General features: G+C 35.5%; 1 protein-coding gene across 1 annotated transcript in view; it reads right to left on the reverse strand.

Moving 5' to 3' along the window:
- Positions 1–290: 290 nt before the first annotated feature.
- Positions 291–25,609, reverse strand: part of shisa9b (shisa family member 9b) — a 72,785-nt gene continuing 47,466 nt past the window's right edge. Inside the window, exons 3-4 of the mRNA NM_001135975.2 lie at positions 10,685–10,837; positions 291–2,056 (exon numbers count right to left, since the gene is read on the reverse strand). Coding sequence (NP_001129447.2) covers positions 1,659–2,056; positions 10,685–10,837 — 551 coding nt within the window. The 3' untranslated portion in view covers positions 291–1,658. The remainder of the gene's footprint in view (positions 2,057–10,684; positions 10,838–25,609) is intronic.

Here is a 25,609-nt window from a genome sequence, read left to right on the forward strand (position 1 = left end):
AGCCCATACTATCAGCTGATAATGGCCATTCAATTGAGTGATAACATTCGAATTGGCTGACTGATAAGATATAATAAAATTTATATAGACATTAGGTTTCTTATCAAAAAATGTTTTCCACATAAGGCCTACAAGAAATTAGTGGAGAGTACATTCTTGTCCATAATTGCTTATATTATCATGCAGCAATAGGCTTTGTCACAGGTGCAGACTCACGAATGCATCGATGTATTTTGTATGATTGGTTAGATTGGTTCTCTCTATATCAAAGGAGAAAATTACATTTGTACTTATTTACTTGAAAGGCTCTTTAAGGTAAACTACCATCCTATCTTTCTAATTTGCCAACATTTTACATAAATAACCAACACTAGATTTGGTTCCTGTATTCGTTTTACAGTCCCAAGTGTATTATCAGAACTTAGCAAACATGCTTTTTCCTTTTATGCTCCTAGTGTTTGGGATGACATGCAAAATCAGCTTAATCTTAACACACTTCCAACTCTGAGTACTTTTAAACATCTTCTCTCCAACGTCTTAAAGGATACTTGTAATTGTTTTTATGATCTGACCTTTTTACGAATGATGATTTTGCAATTTTGTGGTATTGTTTTTTGTGCTATTTGTGTGAAACTTTATGTGCTGCCTGCCGTCTTGACCAGTTCTCACTGGAAGAAGAGACAGTACTGTCTCAATGTGATCTCCTGGCTAAATAAAGGAAATAATAATATTTATGCTAGTAAATATAATTTAAAACAGACATGTATTACTAATAACACTTTTTAAAGATGACTTAATGCGTGAATCATATAGAATATTCATGTGTTGATCTTGCAGTAATCCTTAAAATAGGGTTATTTATTCAGAAGCTATACGTTTAATGCAAATTAGAGCACCTGTATGGTAAAGTGTTACCAGATTTTTTACCAAAAGATGACAGCCGTAAACAATAGATTTATATGTATGCATCTTTGTTATTGAAGAAACACCATGTGCTCACTGAAAAGCACAAGAGCTCTTACATATAATGAGTTCTTCTGTCAGAAAGGCACAAGCCCAGTGTTTGTCAGGATCCGGCGTGTTGCGTTGCTACAGGAGGTTTTTTTTTTTTTTTTTCTTGTTGTTTTCTCTTTTTTTGGTGCACACGCTCTGGAAAAAGTCTGGTTGAGATGAGAAGAACTAGAAACCCCAATTGTCCTAACATCTTCCAAATCGATGTTCTCTGATTATCTGAGGAAGCTTCTGACATTCTGTTATATACAAGAAAAGAAAATAAACAAGTGCTTTTAGACAGTGATTTCCTCAAGTACGATTGGTTTTCAGTGGGTTCCTCATCACTTTAATGCAACAGACTCATCACAACAGGTCATTTATTCATTTGCATTGTGACTGAATGGACACAGAAAGAGATCCTTAGCCTTTCGAAAATGATGCCAATGCATGCCTGGTCCATGCACAACCCAACCGCTCTAAGACAAACAGCACACACACAGCCATGCAGATCTCGAGCCAGACCCAATCGGCCAATCCTTCCAGCAGGATGGGCTCCTAATCCATACTTCTTCTTCTTCTTCTTCCTCCGTCAGGCGTCTCTGGTTATCTTCGTTCTCCTCGTCCACTCAAGCCTGGGCTCGATAAAGCCGTTGGTTCGGCCACGTTCACACAGTCACCTCAGTCTTGCTGTTGGTGACGAAGTACGGATGTGGTGGCAGGTAATGTTGGCTCTGGGCGGACGTCAACTCGTTCATTTGCTCCATTGTGGCGCTGTGCTTCTTGGGGCCGTACGTGTGCCGGCGGCCCAGTGTTTCTGTAGTCTCCCAGCTACTCATCCTGCCGGGGTTGGCGATTGTGTTGGAGCCATAAGCCAGCGGGTGGGAGCTGTGGACCTTGGTGCTTTTGGACTTGTGTCCGTTCTGCTTTTGGCAGGGCAGCTCTGGGCTGTATGGGTTGGTGGGCTCCTGCTCCAGACTCACTGAGTGCATGGGAAGAGTGCCTTTCGCTGCCAGGTCGGCCAAGTGCCGTCTGTTGGTGTAGAAGTTTTCGTTGGCTTTTTCAGCTGTAAAATAAAGAGAGCAAAGGCAATGAGAATTTAATAACACTTCATTAGTCAGATGCAGGGACAAAAAAAAAAAAAAAAAGCCAAACAACAACCTCCCAACTGATTATTAGCTTTTATCTCTCTCATAAATGGCAGAGAATTACACATGTAGTAGATCAGGAGTGATCACAAATGAGCTTTTTATCTGTTAATATGCTTGACCCTGTAGTTATTATTATTATTATTTTTTTTTTTTTGTAGAAGAGTAGCTCACGTTCTGTCATTATTTCTATTTTGTGATAAATACATCATTCTTTATCATTTACACATCACATAATTTCAAATAAGAGATGCACACTTGCATTTATGTTTAATATATATGTATTTTTAAATATAAATAAATTAATGTTTTAATATAGCATGAATGCCTTTTTCACATACTTTTTAATGACTTTAAATGTATAAAATGGTATAATGTAAAATGAACATACTATATATTCATACATTAAGTAAGGTATGAGTTGTTATTGGTTTAATGAGAAATCTATTTACACATACACAAATATTTTATAAACACCAACCTGTCCAGGGACCACAGGGGGAAAGTAGCATTTTGCTATGACCTGACACCATGCATTGTGTGTATTGTCCATCAAAAATCTAAAGTAAACTTAACTAAACATGTTATATTAACTAATGATGTCATTTCATAAGGTAATTACAACAATTGTACACAGTGCAATTGTACAAATTACACAGCGGATGCCCTTTCAGCCGCAACCCACCACTGGGAAACATTCATTCACACTCACACACTATGGACAATTTAGCTTACCCAATTCCCAATTTTTTACCCAATAGAAATGTTTTGTAAGGATCAAATAAGCATATAAGAACTGGAACAATGATTTTGTTTTGTATTACAATATTCAATTTAATTATTATTATTATTATTTTGACTGTTTTTAATAATGGCTGTTATAGTAATTTTAAGAATGACTGTTTTAAATAATGGTTTAGATACACAGAGTTGTTGGTTTACAAAATAACAAACAAACAATCCTGCTGCACTACTACACTTGATTTTGGTTTTATTGTAAAAAAAAATAAATAAACAAAAAAGCATGTTAAATGAGAATCTGAAATCGTTTATGGCATACTTCAAAAAAAGGAAGATGATTTAGTATTCAAAAATGTTTTGATTAAATTAATTGGGGCGACGCAGTCGCACAGTAGGTAATGCTGTCGCATCACAGCAAGAAGGTCGCTGGTTCAAGCCTCGGCTGAGTCAGGTGGCGTTTCTGTGTGGAGTTTGCATGTTCCCTCTGCATTCGCGTGGGTTGCTCCGGTTTCCCCCACAGTCCAAAGACATGCGGTACAGGTGAATTAGGTAGAATAAATTGTCCGTAGTGTATGAGTGGGTATGGATGTTTCCCAGAGATGGGTTGCAGCTGAAAGGGCATTCGCTGCGTAAAAGGTGTGCTGGATAAGTTGGCAGTTCATTCTGCTGTGGCGACCCAAGATTGATAAGCGGACTAAGCAGAAAAGAAAATGGATGAATGAATGATAAATAAATTAGTCTTACACTTCATATTTTCAGACTTATAGTATATGTATTAATTCTGGTACTTTTACCATAAACTGACATATTTACCATTTGGTAGAGGTTGATATTTTAGAAGTTATGGGATGTGTTGAAAAAATGCATTGAGTGTGTGTTAACAATCCGCTTGTTAAGTGTGACGTCACGCGAAGTGGCTTCTGGGTCCAAGCGCTCTATTCAACTGAATGAGGAGACTCATGAAATGGCAATAATAAACGTTTACAGGGCGATTTAAGGCTTTCGAAAATCACGGTCGCAGTATATATGTTTATGCCTAATATCCGATGGCCAGAAAGTGATACATCTTTTTATAAATTGTTAAATTTTTGGTATTTGTTATGCAGCAAGCCCAGAGATTGTTGTGTACACTATGACTTTAAATAAAATTAACTTTAATGTGTGACAGGAATAAAACGCGATCATAAACGAATGATTTCTCCACTCAAATGAATGGCGGCTTGGACCCGGAAACAGTATTACATGCGTCACAAACACGTCACCACTTAACAAGTGGATAGCGACATTAGGAGTTAAGATATGCAATCCTTTTTTTTTTTTTTCTTGGAGGGCAGTTAAAGGGTTATGCGGTACAATATTCAGGTATTCAATACACTGCTTGTGTAAAAACTCAGTGTTTGTTTGCAAAAACAACTTTTAAAGAAACTGTGAATTATAAAAAAAGTGCCTTATATATTTATAGAACGAGCTGTTAAGCTGCCAGTGTGAATGGTGACCAAAGTAATTCAACTGTTTTGGAGCTGTGTGCAACATGCTAATTCTTTTTTTCGCCTAAGGTTTCTGTTTGTTTCACGATTCATGTAAATGTGTTTCTTTGAATGCAAATTGCTCTGGATTGCCTCCATCATCAAATGAAAGTGCCTCTTTTTCCTCTCTTCCAGCAGATGGGTTGGGATTTTATCTGTCTGTTGAAACCACTTTTTATTTAGATTTTTTTTTTTCAACTTGCACTAGTTATTGTGCACTTAAAACCCCACAGTCGCTTTGCAACTGTTAATATTGCATGTTATTTTTGGACAGTACGTGTTTACAGGCAACAAACTCCGCTGCATCAACACTGACATTCAAACAGACACAACAGCTCCCTTGCAAAGAAGTCGCAAATGTTTTTCTGCCACAATCGTTTTCAGTTAGTCCATCGCTGACAGCATGAAATGCAACTTGTTAGGACCAGATCAGACAAGCGAGTATAAATATTCCTAATGTGTTTTCAGATGCCATCACTAATCATTTATTATATTTTTTGCGGTACAGCATATTTCATAACGTCCCTCATAGTGTATCATTTTCCAGCTCAGCCGGGCTTTAATTGGGATTGACTACCCTCTGCTTGAAGTCCTCTTCATTCCAGCATGACATTTCAGACTTTTTAATTAAATATCCTTCAGATGACCTTTTTAACAGGTCTGACGCCCCAACGAGTCGCAGCAAACCACAGATCTGAAAGCTCATACCGGGAGGCAGACGGCAAAATAAGCCAGCCGGACGAGAGGAAGGCTGATCTCTGACGTCTTTCTTTCATTCACATCAATCCGTTGAGATTAGCCCACATCAGAGGAAGGTAGCAAAACTGAACTTGGAAGCTTCAGCTCTCCAGGCAATATACTCCACTGCTTGTGTAGCTCGTCTCCCGGGTCTCTTTCATTACAAACTGTCCTTTTTTTTTTGTTTGTTTAGTTTATTTATTTTTTTCCGAGTCATCGGTTTGCACAGACTGCACTTCAGTGGATTACCAACTAAGCTGTTTCATCTGAGGAAAGTCACAGAGAAAGCTTCTGCTAGTTGAGTACAAAAACTCTGTCTATATAATCAGAAGAGACACAAAATACTATATCAGTGGCCAAATCAATGTTGGCCAACAAAGGTTATTTTTAATAGTATCATTATTGGTCTGATAAGATGATAAATGATGTGTTATTTCTTCTGGTTGAATCAATTCACACATTTGCTGCGAGCCGCTAAGATTTTGATCATCGCTTCTGTGATGCAGGAGTTTTTAGTCATGCAAAAAAGAAGAAAGCAGACTTGTATTCTGCAACAGTTGCAGATATGCAATGCAAACTTTACATTTACAATCTAATTTAATCTTGAGTCATTTTTATTATCTCTTCTTATGTACATTTATGAGCTAGACAGAGTTGTCGGCAATTGTTTGTGGCATAGTCCTGAAGTGTGTCCTAAACCTCCTGTGGTAACACATTACTTGAAGGGGTGTTCTTAAGGGCATCATGAAACCTTTTTAATCATTACATGACACGCCTTGAATATGAATGTGATTTTTAGCATGCTTATGACAATTGTCATTAATTGTCATTTGCTCAGTTGTGTCATTTTCATGCAAAGATGACACTGTTTGAGATGTTTTGTTATGACAGTTGGACATAAACAAATAGATTCACCTGTCTTTGTCATGACAACTTGACATTACATTGACAAAATCATTTGTAATAAATCTGTCATTAACATGAATGTCACAAGGCCATTATAAATGTGTCATCCATTTTCTAACAGCAAAAAAATGTATCTTGACCGCAACTACATTAGTACAAATTTAATACATCATAAAATTGTCATCAACTTTTTAAAATATTTTAGGGCTGTCAATTGATTAAAAAAATAATCAATTAATCACACTTTTTTGTAATTAATTAAGATTAATCAGGAAAAGCCATATTTATTGCAGAAATAAAAACACAGGCATGTCAGTGTCATTTGAATTAATGGCAATAACAAACAAAAATGATTTTTTAATGTTGGATTCTAAGTGGACTACAAAAAAAAATATATATATATATCCAAAGTACAGGCATTGTGGAAATGGAAATTGAAAAATTGAATACAAACAATTGTACTCATTGAAAAGTTGTATTGCAAGTTGAGAACATTAATTATAAAGTAGAAACAATTTTGTTTAGTCCTCCTTGACATTTAATATTCGTCACCTTAGAATTATAAGGTTCTATCTGATATTTTTGTCAAAAATGAGTTATTGACATATTCATATTAAATGACGTCTTATTTACATAATGGGATGTTTTTTTTTAAGTTGTTTTACGTTTTAGGACTTTTTATTTAAAACACAAATGTTACATACATACTGTTTGCTATGGAATGCAAAAACTTTGAAGCTCAATATCTCAAAATCAAAATCATTCAGAACGCAGATAGAACTTTATAATTCCAGGGTGACGAGTTGCTAAGACAGTCCAGTCTATTGACATTATCAGGGGACAATGTGGCCCTTTTCTTTAGAATTATGGGACCTGAGAGTGAGAACAGTGTCTCAAACAGAATCACTGAATTAGCATATAAATTTCGGTGCCTAATTTTGGTGCCACTGGTGCTAAGGACGCAAGGACAAGAAGCACCATGGGGACATCAAAGGCACGTACCAAACCATATAAACTTCTTACAGTGACTTTGGTCACACCATCTCTTAACATTTAATTCCAAAACACTATACAGACAATGTCAGCGATGTTCGGCGTTTGCTCTTGTTGCACCTGGTGAGCGACTCCCTTCAGATTCATCAACACGCACGATTGCGTTCATCAAATTTGCTTAAAGCGCTTAAAAGTATGGCTGTATTTCACAAGCAAGGATGCTGACACAGCAACGTGAAGCAGATGCTTTACAAAAGTTGCGTGTAAGCGGGGAAACATCAAACTTTATCAAACATTGGAGTGCGCATGGAATCAACTTAAAGGCAGAGGAATGGGCTGTCTTTAACAGCTTGCGATATCATCTGGCACTTTCATTGAGTACATTTACATGGACACCAATACTCCGTATTTATGATTAAAATAATACTCTGATTAAGAGTCCACCATTTAAGCAAAAATTTTTGATTACCTTAAAGGACCACCCGAGCCATAAAATGCGGATGTATTTCTTTCCATTCGCCATGCCATGCAGTATCAAATTCCATTAAAAAAAACACTCTGCCGGCTACCTTTACTATATATTTTTATCCAATAATTGTCACCGGACATAAACAATATGTTGCTGAATGAAGGTGAACTGCTGAACTGCTGTTAAACTCTAAAGATTAAAAATGAAACACCCAAAATTGCATGAAACTCTGGAGGAAACTCTGGATAGCCTGGTGATGGACATTAATTTTATTTATATCGGAACTTTAAAACCGCTTCCTTGGTCTTATCCATATTTATTTGCACGTTGAACACACATCGGCCACAACAGGAAATAAAAAAAAAAAACTGTAACTGCGTTAATTGCGTAATTTTTTTATAAAGCGTTAAATATTTCAAATTAATTGTATGCAATAATGTACTAATTTTGACAGCTCTAAAATGTTTTTATGCTAATATAAAATAAAAAGAGTATTGATATTTTCACTAATTTCAGAAATTTTAATGAAAAAAATAATTTTTGTTCCATTGAAATAAATAATCAGAAAATTATTCATGACATAATTATAAGCAGGGCTTGACATTAACACCTGCCAACCCGCCAAACGCAGGTAGAATTCAGCTATGGCGGAGTAAATAGCCACTCTCACCAACCACTTTGGCTAGTTGAAAAAAATGTTTTTAATTGCCAGTGCTTGCTCATCACTAAAGATTAGAACTTTTGACCGTTTGTCAATACGCATTCAAATTTGATCTTAGAATCGAGAAGTAGCATGACTGACAAAAATAATTGTTTGCACGAGTGAAAAAAATACCAATTTGAATACTGATGATTAGGCGCACAGTGAGACAGGTTAAATCAGGGGTCAGGAACCTTTTTAATCAACCTAAAAATCAATCAATCAACCAATTAATCAATCAATCAATCTATCTATCTATCTATCTATCTATCTATCTATCTATCTATCTATCTATCTATCTATCTATCTATCTATCTATCTATCTATCTATCTATCTATCTATCTATCTATCTATCTATCTATCTATCTATCTATCTATCTATCTATCCAAATCAATGAAATCATCCATCTATCCATCAATTATCCATCTATAAATTCATCTGACTAGTGTTGCTGTTTTGGATGTTGTTTTCATGCCTGACCCCCAGGAATGAGAAATTAATCGGAGGAAGAAATTACACATTTTAAAAAGTAGGTGGAGTTCCAGAATACACCCACTGATTGTGTAATCATCACAGACCAATGGTAGCTCGAAGTTGTTTAGAAGCCAAAACAACTCTCCACCCCTTAACCCTCCCTCATTAACACCAAAAATAAATAAATGAATGCAATTTTCTAAAGTGAGCTAATTAAACTGCTAAAATTAACTCAAAAAGAACTTTTGGTTGGATTTCTGGATTTTATTTTTTGGATTTAGTGTTAGGATTAGGTCTTTCAGTTGCCTCTTAGATTTTTTTTTATTTGAAGTATATCGCAGCCTTAAAGGGTCACGAAACACCAAAACACATTTCTAGAGATGTTGACAGTCATATATGTGTCCCATAACACTATTAGGACAAATTTATTTCACTAAATGGCAAAAATTGGTTTGTTTTGTTATTTCAAGCAAATTTATTCATCTGGTTTGAAACAAATTTTTGAAACTGCGTCATGGTAATTAGATCCTTGCGTGTACATGAAGAGTGGAAGTCTGTACCGGTGATTATATTGTGACATCTCTAAGTGTGCAGGATTAATTCATGAAAAAGACTTGGTTCAAACCAATTAGTGAGATGATGATTAATGAGATGTGACATATGCATGATAGCACTGGACTACAGAAAGTTTTGGACTACAGTGCACGCGACAGAAATATGTTTGTAAGGAACATTTTTTACCCAAAAACTTTTTGCATCCAGAAATGGTGAAATCCGGATTTGCTGCTTGTCTTCTTTTAAAAAAAGACATAGCTCATATTGGTGTTGATTGTCCTCTCTCTACAGATTTGGTAAGCGATCAGTGGTCTTTGTTTATTCAGATGGCAAAGTTAGTTTGTATCGTCAGCTGTACTCTTTCGTTTTTTAAGACATACCTTAGTCAAAATGATTTAGTTACTAAGTTAACAGTACCCCTAGTAGAAAATAATTCTGGTCCTGATTTTTTCAAATAGCTGGCACAGCAGACATTAATCTGGCACTGACATACAGCATGTGGGCAAAACATGGCCCGGGTTTGGCAGAGGTGGCACCGTCTTTAAGGCGGCACACATGATTTGGGCCAGATATAAAACATTTTTGGCCCAACTTTAAAAAAATATATATTTGTGGGCCATGTGAGTTTTGGCCAGTCTTGACCCACATTTAAAATACATTAAAATAAATTTGAATAAAGAAAAAAAATTCTACCAATCAGGTCACTTTGAGAAAAAGCGTGCCCATAGTGTGCCTAAAGGGCAACGCTTTATGGGTTTATCAATTTCATTGCAATCGTGGAACACCAACCTATCTAGCCCAGTTCAGGGCCAGTTATCAATTATTAACTTGGCTGAGACTTGGTCCAGATATGATCTACGTTTGGCCCTTGTCTATAAGCCAGATTTGGTCTAGTCATGTACCGTAAGTCACTGAGGCATGTGGGTCAAGCGAAACCTGATTTTGTGGGCCAGAGCTGGGCCAGAGAAATTTTGCTATGTGGGACGTTAATATCGCTACAATTTTACGGGCTAAAAGATCCACTGTAAATGCTGCCCTCTGAGTGTAAACATGTAAACACTTTTTTTTTCAGTGCATCATATAACACAAAAGCAGACAACATCTGAAACAGGTTGTTTGGGGGGCTTGGTTTTAATAAACAACTTTTTTTGTTGTTGGTAGACCAATAACCTTTTAGACGTCAAACGATCAAGGGAAATTGGATTTCTCAATTCATGGCCCCTTTAAGATCAAGATCAATATTAGACCATCTGAGATTCAGAGCACAGCCCGACAGATCTCAGACAAAGACCACAGTATCAAGAAGTTCACTGAACATGCTCATATTGAACAGTCTGTTTAAAAAAAACAAACAAAAAAAACAAGTAAAATGCTTTTAAGATGTTCCTGATGTTCTGAATTTTACATTCACTTTTTTATAGAAGCAAAATGTCACATCTTACCAACAGCCTTGAGCGAGGCGTACTTGTTGAGCTCTTTTGCAGCTGGTGACGGCTCATAGGGGTGAGCCACTGGCACCTGTCCCAGAGCAGGGTATGGGGTCATGGCCTGCATCATAGATGAACTGGGACCCACACTGTTCATCTGGGCACTCTCTACAGCAAGGACACAAAAACATAAAAGATATGAGGGATGATCAATCAATCAATCAATCAATCAATCAATCAATCAGTCAATCAGTCAGTCAGTCAGTCAGTCAGTCAGTCAGTCAGTCAGTCAGTCAGTCTGTCTGTCTGTCTGTCTGTCTGTCTGTCTGTCTATCTATCTATCTATCTATCTATTCCAATGAATGAATCCATCCATCCATCCAACCTACCGATCCATTCTTCCGTCCATCCGTCAGTCCCTCCATCCATCTCTCCCTTCTTCCCTCCATCCATCCATCCATCCATCCATCCATCCATCCATCCATCCATCCATTTTATTCATCCATCCAACCATTCATTCTTTCATCCAGGATCAATGCTTGTTCTGGCTCATCTGGTTTTCTACATTAAATTAAACATAAAAATAAACTCTTCTAAACCTTTTGCAGTTTTTTGTAATTAGAGACCACAGAAATAGAATTAAACAACAGATAAGGTAAAATGCTTTTTCATAAATACATATAGTGATGTCATTCACAATTATTTATTTGTCTGTTTCTTTGTTTCTTTAATAAGGATCAATGTCCGTTCTGCCTCATTTGCTACTCTGAATAAAGAAAGAAAGAAAGAAGGAAAGAAAGAAAGAAGTACTCTAGAACAGTATTGAGAGACCTTTTTTATATGATGTAGCAACAAATAAACAAAATCAAGATTTAGACCAACAAAATCAGTGGGTGCTTTCCTTTCTTTATTTTTGTGTTTTCCTTCTGCTCTAAACAATTATTAAAGACAGCATGTCTTTAGAAGGTGCGTCGAAAATCGACTCGAGGTGGCTCATGCCTCTGAATGTCTATGAGGCTTCCAGCTAGTTTTTCGTGGGCTAGCATTATTCACATTATTAGAGAAGCCAAAACAGTATATCGAAATCTGCTGTTCTCCTACCCATTAACACCCTGAGAAGTCTCGTTCTCTTTTGTTTAAGCTCAAAGCAGTTGGGATACCTCCCATCAGAGTCCGCTAAATTAACATTTAACAATATCTTAAGCTGCTTGAGGCCTGTTTCATCGACCCATCAACACAAGTTGTGAGTTTTCTCTTTGGTGATTCACTTTAAACCCCCAGGAAGCAGATCATTAGTCATGGATTTCGGGAGCTCCAGCCAGGCTCTCCAGTGCTACTAATCGAATCCATTTGAACTGCTAATGTCAAAACATGTTAATGCCAAGAGCACTGGCAAAGCCATGGTCACAATGGAAAATTAATTGTTTGTTTCACAACTTTTCACACTTGATTACTGCAAAAGACTTTCACATTGAGGGCCGCAGATGGAGTACATCATAAATGCTATTCTAGAGATTGCATTAGCAGACATCTGGCCAGCTGAAGGGGGGCACAGGAGCACAACAAATACACTGGCCGGCTGCCGGCTGGCATGAGGGGCCAACCAGATGTTGTGGGTATTATTTCTAACCACTCTGATGAGTCGCAAGAGACAGAGAAAATACAGCCAGATAGTGCAGAGGAATTGACAAACAATAACAACACAGGCGTATGAAGAAAACAACCCTGATCTTTGCAAAAATTATATTATGTACATCAATTCATGCAAATTTTTCACTGAAAAATGTGATGTTACTGTCATCTACTTAAAAACAAGTGAGTAAACCTGTTACCTTAAAAATGACAAGCTGATTTATGTAAAAAAGAGTAAATCCATTGTAACTGTAAAGGTCACTTCATCTTTTAAATGACGCACACATAAGTTTAATGGCTTAATCTATTTAAGGCAACGGGGTTACTCACTTTTTTAAGTAAAGTCAATTAATCACTTTATACATTGTGGTTTTTACAGTTTAAATGTAAAATTTCCAATATGTGGTGGTAAAAGTAAAACATAAATGGTTTTCTCAGGACTAGAAAACATGACCACCTATGCAAGAAACCTATGCAAATATTGCTGAAGTTCACATATTAACTATATATGTGTAACTGATAGAGTATTTCACAGAGGTGCGAATCCAAATGCAGATTTATTTACAATGATTGTAAATTAGGCAAGGGTCAACAAAAGGAGCCATCGGCAACATATAGATAATCCAAAAGTTGTTGTCGATAAACAGGATAAACAAGTAGTCGATAAACAGGATAAACAAGTAATCAAAACCAGAGAAAGGTAGGGATGGCTGATGAAAAACTGACATTTTGACACAATGTTGAGATCCCGAAGTGCAATTTGAATGTAATTTGAAACACTGCGCCGAAGCATGATCTGAAACACCCAAGTCACATGACTAAGGTGGTTCGAAACACCAAGGTCACGTGACTAAAGTGATTCACCCTTGGGGACACCCTTGAAATTGAGATGATTCATCTCAAGGGGTTATCCCATTCAATAAATAAAAAAAAATAAATTCAAGTGTTTCAAAACACCCAGGTCACATGACAAAGGTGATTCGAAACACCAGGGTCATGTGACTAAAGTGATTCGAAACACCCATGTCATGTGACTAAAGTGGGAGCCCCTCGAAAATGAGCTGATTCATCTCAATGGGTTTTCCTATTCAATAAATAAAACAAATAAATTCAAAGTGTTTCGAAACACCCAGGTCACATGGGTAAGGTGATTCGAAACACCAAGGTCACATGACTAAAGTGATTCGAAACACCCAGCTCACGTGACTAAAGTGGGACCCCTTTGAAAATGAGATGATTCATCTCAAGGGGTTAACAGTTCAACACTATATCCGTCCATATTAATTTCCTTCCATATTCTTAAGTTTCATATCCGTATATATTGTTACAGTCGCCAGTGATCTAGCTACTGCGGATTGCTGAGAACTACAACTCTGCCACCAAATGTACTACGATTTACAGCATGCACCGCACACACACACCAGTTCCTGATTCTTTCTGATTGCAAACACTCACAGCTGAAGCTGCTCAAGGACACAGGCTATTTACAGTATACACCACATCTGCTCACGCAAATTGCTGAGTGTTGTTTGCTTGTTTTGTTAGTTAAAACGAACCTGTAACTTCACATAGCATTTTAATTTCCTTGTCTAGCCGTGTTCTTTTATTCTTGTGATTTATGTTATCTCCTACCATTGTTCCTAGTTTATCTTATCTTTATCTAGTGATGGGCAAATTGAGGTATGTTTAAATGTTCTGTTCTTGCAACGTGTTTTGTTTTAACATTGGTCCGACATCTCAATGAAGACTTTGTGAATAAGTATGTCTTGTTTTGGTCATTAAAATGTCATGTGACCTGGTAATTCTAAACACTTTGAATTAATTTATTCTATTCATTGAATGTATTAACATTGCAGTAAAAAAAAAGCATTTAATGAAGTAAATTTGCTATTTTGGAAAGGTCAAACATATAAACATTTGTTTAAATGTATTAATTATTAAATGTATGATTTATACTGTAAATGAATACATTTAAAATATCTTAAAAGCACAGGAACAGTGGACAAGTATTGTAAAACTACTATTCAACATGATATGATAGTACTGTGCAACTCACTGTGCTGGAATGAGTCTTCATTACTTGAAATCTACCATACAATAAGGATTTGTGCGAGAAGGAATAAATGTTTTGGGGTTTTTACAGGCTTTAATGTTTATTTCTGCTTGAAATGTTTTTTTCTTTTTATTTTATTTTATTATTCTATGGGTTTAATATACATTTTTAAAGAGCTACCACTTGCCAATAAAAATGTGTAGAATTTATATTAATAGATATACATTTTTTTTTTTAAATCTAGATTAATCTCACTGTAATCTTGGAATTAATCTGGATTAATCTAGATTATAATGGCTCATTTGAATTCTGCCGAAGGCATTCAGAATTTGTAATACATTATATCTAATAGATTATATGTATTATAATACCCCAAAAAAAAAAGACTAAAAGTAAGTCTTTGAGAACGGGTTTCTCAAGCCAGGTGGTGCATTAGACCAGGGGCTCATCTCCTGTTTCCAGAATGCATCACAAATTGCATGAGAAACTGTTCTATGATGATTGGTGATGAAAAAAAAAAAAAAATGTTCAATATGATGTACTAGTGTACACTGTTGTCCTGAGTGACACAACGTTTCGTTCCTCTGTATGTCCACAGATGTAGCAGAATGACAATAAAGCTTGACTTGACTTGTGTGTTTTAGTATATGACAGTTAATTGTCTGATTGAGTGCTCTGCCATAATTTTGAAAATTTTTGGACTATAATGATTTTTTGTCCCACTTATTTTATACTTTTGTGTCATTCTTTTACAAATGATTGTCATTATTTGAGTCATTTGTAAGCTGTCACCATGCACTTTTAATTATTAAAGCATCTCAGAACATTTTGTAAATGCCAGAAAGAATGTCATAGATGTGAGTACACCATGACAGAACATTTTGGGTGAATACTTTTTAAATATTTGACATTTATACAAAAATAAGTCTTTGTTTATGTTTTCTAAGCATAAAAACCTAAAAGTGCCAACTATGGGTGGCACAGTGGCTCAGTGGTTAGCACTGTTGCCTCACAAAAGAAATTCGCTGGTTTGAGTCCCAGCTGGGCCAGTTGGCATTTCTGTGTGGAGTTTGCATGTTCTCCCCATGTTGGCGTGGGTTTCCTCCAGGTGCTCCGGTTTCTCCCCAGTCCAAAGATTTGTGCTATAGGTGAATTTGAATAAATAAAATTTTCCATAGTCTATGAGTGTATGTTTGAATGAATGTGAATGAGTGTTTCACAGTACTATGTTGGGGCTGGAAAGACATCCTCTGCATAAAACATGCTGGAATAGTTGGCCGTTCAGCCGCTGTGGTGAGCTCTGAAATAGAGACTAAGCCGATTGAATGAATGAACTGCTATCATTGAGTCATTTAATCAGTTAATTTGTCCAAACAGTTGATTCATTTAGGAATTATGTAAATTATATTAAAATAAATATTAATAAAACAGATTTGCATAATTGTAGCTAAAGTTTTCTGCAACAAGTTGGATTCTTTACTGTTTTTCAATTAAAATGCAGCTGTTGGTAGAGAAACCCTACAAACACATGTACATCTCTTTCTTTCACTGTGACGATTTCATTCAGATAAATGTAGTCTTACCTTGTGCTTTATTTCTCTGTCTGCTTTAAAGTGGGCAGAAAAAAGCGTATTCTTTGTGGTGCAGTGCAATGACACTGTCTGGTCTGTTTCTGTCCTCCATGTGTGTTTTCAGTTGTTGAACTCTCCTTGACCTGTTGTTGTCGTGGAAACCTTAAACTCTATTTTTCTAGCTGGGTGTCTGTTCGTTTCGAGACTCTGTCGTCTGTATCATAAATGCACTGAAGGGCTCTTCCCTTAACACACTTCAGACACTAGTGGGCTGAAGCAAAATACACCTGTTGTCTAAGTTATCTACTTTCACTCTCTGTTTCTATGTCTTTTTCTCTGTTTTGTTTCAGTCCTCAGATGGTTCGGTCATAGGATGAGTGTTTCATAATTAATGATTTAATTTTGGAGCAAAGTGTGCTGCACCGAATAGGAAAACAAAAATCATTAATCAATTTTAGCACGTGGAAGGAAATTGGAAGGAGAAGGGGTGGTAGATCTTTAAAGGCTCTTATAACAGACAGAATCAAGGAAGAGTTGGCATATTTTACATAAAAAAATAATGTAGAGAGTTTTAATGACATTTGGGCTTTGAGTAAGGTTTTGAGCACAGGAGATTGTAAAAATAAACTGATCTTATACTAGTAACTAAATTGTGTAATTGTAATGTTAGATTTTGTTTTTTTTTTTTTGTGTGTGTGTGTGTGTGTGTGTTGAAGGATTATACATCACTTTCTTAGGTACACCTTACTTGTACCAGGTTGGACCACCTTTAGCTTTCAGAACTGCCTTAATCTTTTGTGTCATAGATTCAACAAGGTACTGGAAATATTCCTCAGAGAGTTTGGTTTATATTAACATAATAGCATCACAGCTTCTGCTGATTTGTCGACTGCACATCCATGATGTGAATCTCTCGTTCCACCACATCCCAAAGGTGCTCTATTGGATTGTATTCTGGTGACTGTGGAGGCCATTTTAGTACAGTGAACTTATTGTCATGCTCAAGAAACCAGTCTTAGATGATTCACGCTTTATGACATGGTGCGTTATCCTGCTGAAAGTAGCCATCAGAATATGGTTACACCGTGGTCATAAAGGGATGGACATGGTCAGCAAAAATACTCAGGTAAGCTGTGGCATTAACACAATGCTCAATTGGTACGAATGGGCCCAAAGTCTGTCAAGAAAATATCCCCTACACCATTACACCACCAGCAGCCAGAACGGTTGATACAAGGCAGGATGGATCCATGCTTTTATGTTGTTGACACCAAATTCTGACCAATTGTAGCAGCAGAAAACGAGACTCATCAGACCAGGCAACTTTTTTCCACTCTTCTATTGTCCAGTTTTGGTGAGCCTTTGGGAATTGTAGCCTCAGTTTCTTGTTCTTAGCTGACACAGCACACGCTGTGGTCTTCTGCTGCTGTAGCCCATCTGCTTCAAGGTTGGACATGTTGTGCATTCAGAGATGCTCTTCTGCATACCTTGGTTGTAGTGAGTGGTTATTTAAGTTACTGTTGCCTTTCTATCAGCTTGAATAACTCGAGTCTGGCCATTCTGCTCTGACATCTGGCAACAACAAGGCATTTGCGCCCACAGAACTGCTGCTATAGGTGAATTGAATAAACTAAAATGGCTTTAGTGTATGCCTGTGTATGTGAGAGTGTATGGGTGTTTCTCAGTACTAGGTTACAGCTGGAAGGCAATCCGCTGTGCAAAACATATGCTGGACAAGTTTGTGGTTCATTCCGCTGTGGTGACCCCTGATGAATAAAGGGACTAATTGATTGATTGATCTGTGTGTTTTCTCTCTATCGCTCTTTGTCTTTAATAGTTTCTCTAAATCTCCTTAAGTAGATGCGGGGTTGCATTTATTTTACTTGAAGGAGAGATGGAAAGACAGTCACTGTTGTTTTTCTCACCAGCACAAGAACCAGGTATATTGATGAAATGTAAATTTGTCATTTCTAAAATTCTTGTTAAACTAGTTTAATATTACATAGATAAAACAGCACATTCAATTAAAACCATACACTTTGTCATAAAATAAAATAAGGCCAAGTATTAACCATATAAGAGCTCAAAAACAAGTTAGCATACCTGTACAAATAAACAGAGACAGAAATCCTAAAGTATTCCTAAACAACCACACAAACAATAACCCGGGTGGTTTTGTCCATATTTGACCTATCCATGGGTCAAATAACAACCCAAACGGCGTTACTAGTGTTAAATCTTTGATCTCTGACTCTATATTTGCATTAGCTTCTGTATTCTATGGCTGTGTTTTTGGCCAACTGGCAGCCTGTATTTTTTAAATACTCTTGGGTGAACTGACTGTAGGCGGGATGCAACCAAAACATAACAAACATCCAATACAAAACACAATACGATTCTTTTTTAAAGTAGTATCTGACTGTATTGTCTTACAAAGAAGCAAATATGTGAACTTGGCACGTTTTCTAGTTCTCTGAAGAAAAATTCTGCAACGTAAATGTCCTTGATTTTTACTATATATATAAACATCCACACACACATTCACACTCACACTCATACACTACGGAAAATTTAGCCTACCCAATTCACCTGTACCACATGTCTTTGGACTGTGGGGGAAACCGGAGCACCCGAAGGAAACCCACGCGAAGGCAGGGAGAACATGCAAACTCCACACAGAAATGCCAACTGAGCCAATGTTCGAACCAGGGACCCAGCAACCTTCTTGCTGCGACCTACTGCGCCACTGCCTCGCCCATATATAATGTGGCTGGTGCTATATACATTTCAGAGACTGCAGTGACCATCAGCTTCTTCAAAAATATACTTTAATCAGATTAAACATGTTTAAAAAGGATTTAAAGTGGCCCTATTATGCTTACTTTAGATCTGACATTTCACGTAGGGTGTAATGCAACAGTTTGGAAAAGGTCTATGAAGATTCAAGATCAAAGTGCAGGATAAATGGAGTTATTGTCTCCCAAAAGAGGGGATTCTGAACTGCCTGAAATGAGTCGTCAGTAATTGCAGTCTTATACTTCCTGTTCAATCATGCATAGGTTTGTACAAAGTGGCTTAGTCCAAGTGTTACATGATTATTTTGCTGTTTATAGAACATAAAATACACTTCAATTGATTGTGCAAATGTATAAATATGGGGAAAGCAGGGCAGAAACTAGCATGGGTTATTTCAAGAACATATGGTTTAAACTTCCATACATAAGTGTGAAATTGAGTATTATTATTATTTTTTTTTATCTTAATTGAAAGTCAGAAATAAGTGAATAAAGTTGTCATTTCATTAACTACAAACTAATATTTTTGAATTCTTCCTTCTTTCTTTCTTTCTTTCTTTCTTTCTTTCTTTCTTTCTTTCTTTCTTTCTTTCTTTCTTTCTAGTAGTGATAACTGAAAACCTTTGCAAATCAATTGATCTTTTGCTTCATCTAATACATTTCCTGGATAATCTGGAATTTTATTTTCCTGATATATGTATATATATATATATATACTGTATATATATATATATATATATATATATATATATATATATATATATATATATATATATTTTTTTTTTTTTTGCTTTCACAAGCTTTGGAGACATGAGTAGATTCCACTTTCAATAGGTCACGTATAGCTTTAGTAGTCATAAACCGAGCACAATTTTCAATACGAAGATTGCTAAAACTAAACTGTAAAAATACTTTGAAATCAAATTAGAACCTCAAAAAGATGATTTCATTTTTTTTTTTTTTTTTTTTTTTTATAATTCCGAGTTTAAATGTTTGAACATTCTATATGAAAAAGGCATAGAGGGATTACTTGGAATAGAACACAACCAAGAGCAATGATTCAAACTACAGCTCTACAGGTGAAGTTGCAAACGTTTAAGTACGCAGTTTGCAAATATGTGTTGGAATGATTGATTTGGGAAATGCCAAATCAATGCACTAAATTTGTAACAAAGAAACTTGCGAACTTAGCTGGCTAACAATGGTTTTCAGAAACGCACCCCTGGTTAACTTTTATTTATTCATCTATTGCTGTACAAAAACTTTACTGTAAGTAAAGTTGAAGTAAGAAATATTACACACACCCCCCCCCCCCCCCCCCGCTTGAATTATTACAGCCACACCCCCCCCCCCTCTCTCTCTCTATTTTTCCCCAATTTCTGTTTAACGGAGAAGATTTTTTTCAACATATTTCTAAACATAATAGTTTAATAACTAATTTCTAATAACTGATTTATTTTATCTTTGCCATGATGACAGTAAATAATATCTGACTAGATATTTTTCAAGACACTTCTACACAGCTTAAATGACATTTAAATCCTAAACTAGGTTAATTGTGTTATAACGTATAACAATGGTTTGTCCTGTAGACTATCGAAAAAAAATATAGCTTAAAGGGGCTAATAATTTTAACCTTAAAATGGATAAAAAAATTAAAAACTGCTTTTATTCCAGCCAAAATAAATCAAATAACATGTTCCCCAGATGAAAGACATACTGTGAAAATGTCCTTGCTCTGTTAAACATCATTTGGAAAATATATTTAAAAAAAAAAGAATAGAAAATCAAAAAGGGGCTAATAATTCTGACTTTAAATGTATTTTGTATTTATTATTACTTATTTAAAAAACATAAAATAAAAAACACTTTTATTTTCTACAGCAATAATTAAGTAAACAGCTATAATTAAGTAGTAGGCAATAAGCAGTACATTTATATACACTGTAGATATGAGTAAAAATCCCAATAAAAGAGCCTAACCATAAAATAAGACTATTAAATAAATGTATGTTCATGTTTAAAAACATTTTACAAGTTAATCAATTATAATATAATAACAACTTTTTGTTGTTTTATTTTTTGTATTTTAAATTACTTTTTAAGCCCCTTTTAAGCTCCATAACATAAGTTTTTTGCAAGTTTAATGTGCATATAAATATGGATGAAGAACACCTTGGGTTGTAAGATAAAAAAAAAATATCTGCAAAAAAGTGTTTTACATACAATAGTTAAGAAAAATTTTTAATAATCTTTTTATACGTATAATCAGTCGACCAAATCATAGGGACATTCTCCTCATGAAGGAAATGATCATCATAATATTAAGCATAAAGGAAATAATCTCTGACAATTAGAATCAGTTTGACGGTTCAGACCGCAGACCCCTAAACATGAAGATCCCATAAACTCATCAGTTAATATGCTCATAAACCAGGTGTGCGGAATATCTAATTAAATGTGAGGAAATTAATTACGCTGCGATGCATAATCTCTTAGGCAGCGCTAAGATTAATTCCAGTTCTATTATCAAAAGAAGGCTGGAAATAAGTCATTATGCAGTAGAACTGTAATAAAGACAGGGTGAAATGTCTTTTTGCAGAAAATGAAATGCCTGTCCTGGGGTCCTGGATGAGTTTGGAGGGTCTTCAGAGGCTGAAATGCTGCTTCTGAAGACGTTTGTCTGATGTAGGCAGGTAATGGTTTTTCATATCCGCCGACAGTGATGAATTTTCTTTTTGACATGGTCATTAGTCAAGCTGAGTATCATACTACCTCTTGGTTATTAGTATTGATGCACAAAGACACTTGTGCTGTTATACAGGACACAGAGCTGATTTACCATTGATTCATATTATTACCATTAACCCTGCAGGCTTCATATTAGCCTTAGAGGCTGAGCAATATTGTCAAATTGTTTTCCCCCAAATTGCTCATCACAATTGTTGAAAACTGCATGAATTCAAATAAATAAATAAATGCAAACATGCAAATATATAGTTTAGTTAAACTAAAGGGAATTTGTTTTAAATATTCGTTCAGTTATTTGTTTGTTCATTTGTTAATTTGAATTAGTTTCAAGCCTTCCACTTCCACTTAATTTGTTTATCAAACATCAACTTTTCATATATCTGTCTATCTGTCTGTCTATCCATCTGTGCATCCATTCATCTATCCATCCATCCATTCATCCACCCATTTGTCTATCCATCCATCCATCCATCCATCCACTTGTCTGTCCACCCATTTGTCCATTCATCCATCCATCTGTCTTTCTATATATGGTATATACACATATATCTTAACATCCATCCATCTATCCATCCGGCCAGTCAGCCAACCATAAACCTCTTAATCCACATGTTGGGACAAAACACTGTAATTAGCTAAAAAAAAATCACTAAAGATGGAAATTATTTTACCAAATTTTAAACACATTACACAAACCACCTACAAGTAAAAACACATGAATCTGTCAAGCAAGTGGCGGTTCATTCCGCTGTGGTGACCACTGGTAAAGCATAGACAAAGCAGAAGAAAAATGAATTAATGAAATCTGTAAAGTAAGTGCACAAATCAATAACATTAAATCTGACATTAATTAAATCTTAACAATCTGTTGTCATTTCAGATATTAAGGATTTAGATTTAATGTAAGCAGAGCAATGTAAACATTGCAAACATTGCGAGCTAAGCATGTTAGATTCAAATAATGTAGTGTAAAAACATTGTGAAACAGCAATATCTGTACATTGTCCGTTAATATAAAAAGCTTATCAGGCATATATTAAGTAATATAAATAATGTATAGTTTAGTATTTATTTATCTTTTTAAAAATAGCTTAAATTAGGTAATAAAACACAAGGTAGGCCTACTGGGAAAAAAAGGGGATGTCTCTTAGACACTTTTAGAAAGTCCTTCATTCATTCATTCTCACCATAATCAAAGTCTTGATATGTTTTTTGTATCTTTTTTTGTTCTCGTAGCATACATCTGGGATGAAAAAAAAAAACAAAACGACATCTTAACTTCTTTCTTAAAAAGTGTTGTTGTTTAATGTATAGTAAATCAGACTCGTTCAAAGTAGTGTCGCTGAGCAAAAGCATGTTATTAATGCACGCTACATTTCCGACTGTACAGTGTGTTTTCTTTTTCTTATAATGCACAGAGTTGAGGTAAGGCACATTTTCATTTGCCATTCACTGACAGTCGGACAGGATATTCCAGTTCATCAAACTCCTGAACTGAAGTGGAATAAAACAGTCTCCTCATAAAAGTCGCCTATCAGTGCGCTGCTACATTGAAAACATGATTTGATTAGCATTTTCTGATTGGTTCCTAGGGATATAGTGGCTTTTGCTGTCAAGAGCAAGTGGCATTTAGTGGCTTTTGCCAACAAACTGTTATTTATGAATGCAATTCAGATGATTTGAAGCTAAAATATTTGTTGAAGATGAAGTGTGTGCCAAAAGCATTGACTCAGTGTCATTATCTCATTTTTGACGAAAAATGTATTTTGTGTGTGTGTGTGTGTGTGTGTGTGTATACACATATATATGTGTGTGTGTAAATATATAAAATACATTTTTCATCAAAAATTAGATAATGACAGTGAGTCAATGATTTAGTCACACACTTCATCTTCAACAAATATTATTGAAATATATATTATTATTATATATAAATATTATTATTATATTATAATATTATATTATTATTATATTATAATATTATATTATTATTATATTATTAAATATTATTATTATTATCATATATTATATATATATACACACAGACATGTATCTTCCAAGCCATCTATTTTCCAATCTATCCAGCCATCCATCCATCTATATATATACACACATACTCTCCATAGTTTGCATTCAAATAATGAAATCTAGTAAAGTGACTCTTAGAATAGGCAGAATCTCTTCAATTACACAACACAACACAACACAACACAACACAACACAACACAACCCATCTCAATCATCTACAGTAGATGAAAGTAAAATACTGAAAAATCATGCATATTGCTTACATTTGCTAACTTTTTTTCACTAAGTATCCATATTTACTTCTCATCCAGCACTAATTAGATTTCATGCTGGTTTCAGGACAGACATGCTGTGCATCTGTGCTTCTTTACGGAGGGATTACAAGCATTGATTAGAAGTCTGTTTATCTAATATGCAGCATATGAAAAGCCTAGAGACAGTTCCTAACATCACAACACAGTGAGAAATGTATCATTCTCTCCTGTCTCTAAACAGCACACTTACAGTAACCAGCTTCAGAAAAGCACCAGAAGGTGGAAAGGAGATGATCCCTATTATTTGTGGCCCACAAACAACTCCATCCTCCAGATAACTGTATTGGCACACAGTACAATTATGGGTTTGAGAAGAACTAAACCTCTGACTTCTCATTTGTGAAGATGAAGCTTCAGTTTATGCAGCCAGTAATGAGAAGCTTGATTTAAGATGCTATACAACCTGCGGCTTGTTTTTCATGACCGCCTGATCCCTCATTTACCTAGATACAGTAAATACATTCATATTTTGTTGGGAATAATCATTATTTGTAAAGATCATACATTGAAAATTATTCCATAGTCTTTTGAAATTCTGAAATGGCTGGAAGGGGTGCAATATGATCTTTGCATAGGTAGTTCCAGACAGTTTTGATTACTACTTAAAATAAATGCGCTGCCCTCAAACATTAGTAGTAACCATCACAACCCAGTGACAGTAACTCAGAGTCTTGGTTTATCTGGGAAATCAAATATGCTTCACCAAGAGTTAACAGGGATCAACCACCTCACACATATTTGCAAAGAGGTAGCTAACATGTTACTATGAGCTATTAGATATGCCCTTGCCATTTACATGCAAACACACACACACAATCTCTCTCTTTAGCCCCTTTCCATAACAACTTTAACGGTAGATGTTAAAAAAATACTGTTCACACAGGGCAGGACGTTCCAGATTTTTCCCGGAAAACATCATTTAGACATCCATTCCAAAATACCTGTAAATCCAAAGGCAGAAGTGCTAACTGCAGCTAAATATTTACACATCAGACTACATCACAAATTCGGTGAATGGATAAATATTGTGAACAACTTCGATGAAAACACATCTATCTATCTATCTATCTATCTATCTATCTATCTATCTATCTATCTATCTATCTATCTATCTATCTATCTATCTATCTATCTATCTATCTATCTATCTATCTATCTATCTATCTATCTATCTATCTATCTATCTATCTATCTATCTATCTATCTATCTATCTATCTATCTATCTATCTATCTATCTATCTATCTATCTATCATCTACCCTTCCGTCAATTAATTCCATACCCTATAATCAATTAGATTTTTTTAATAAATATTTTTGAGCAAAATACCATAAACCATATAAATATTGGAAATAAATATAATTATTCTTTGGACCTTGACTTCAGTGTACAAAATCTCTTCTTTTATGTTCCACAAAAGAAAGGATGTCAGTTATATTATAACTGAGGAGGCTGGCTCAAAAATATGTTTCGAAACGCCCATGTCTAACCCCAGTTACTATGGAGATGAATGGTAATGTAAACGGATGCCTCTCTCCAGGTAATCCAGCCCTCCTCGACCGGTCAGTGGCTAAACAGCAGGAAAAGCTGATTGTTTTTGGCTAAATATAGATTTTTCAAGTGACAAAACTATAAATGCAGGACTAACGAAATTGCTATAATTTGTGAGTGTCTCAGAGAGAGAGAGAGAGTGAGAGAGAGATGTCAGCTGTGCGTGAGATGTCAGCCAGCTCTGGGTTCTCACCGTTTGCCTCTGCCAGAATGTCTGATTGGAATCTAGCCCATTTTTGAAGAGC

The sequence above is a fragment of the Danio rerio genome, chromosome 3, assembly GCF_049306965.1.
Source record: "Danio rerio strain Tuebingen ecotype United States chromosome 3, GRCz12tu, whole genome shotgun sequence".
In the NCBI taxonomy this organism is placed as follows: domain Eukaryota; kingdom Metazoa; phylum Chordata; class Actinopteri; order Cypriniformes; family Danionidae; genus Danio; species Danio rerio.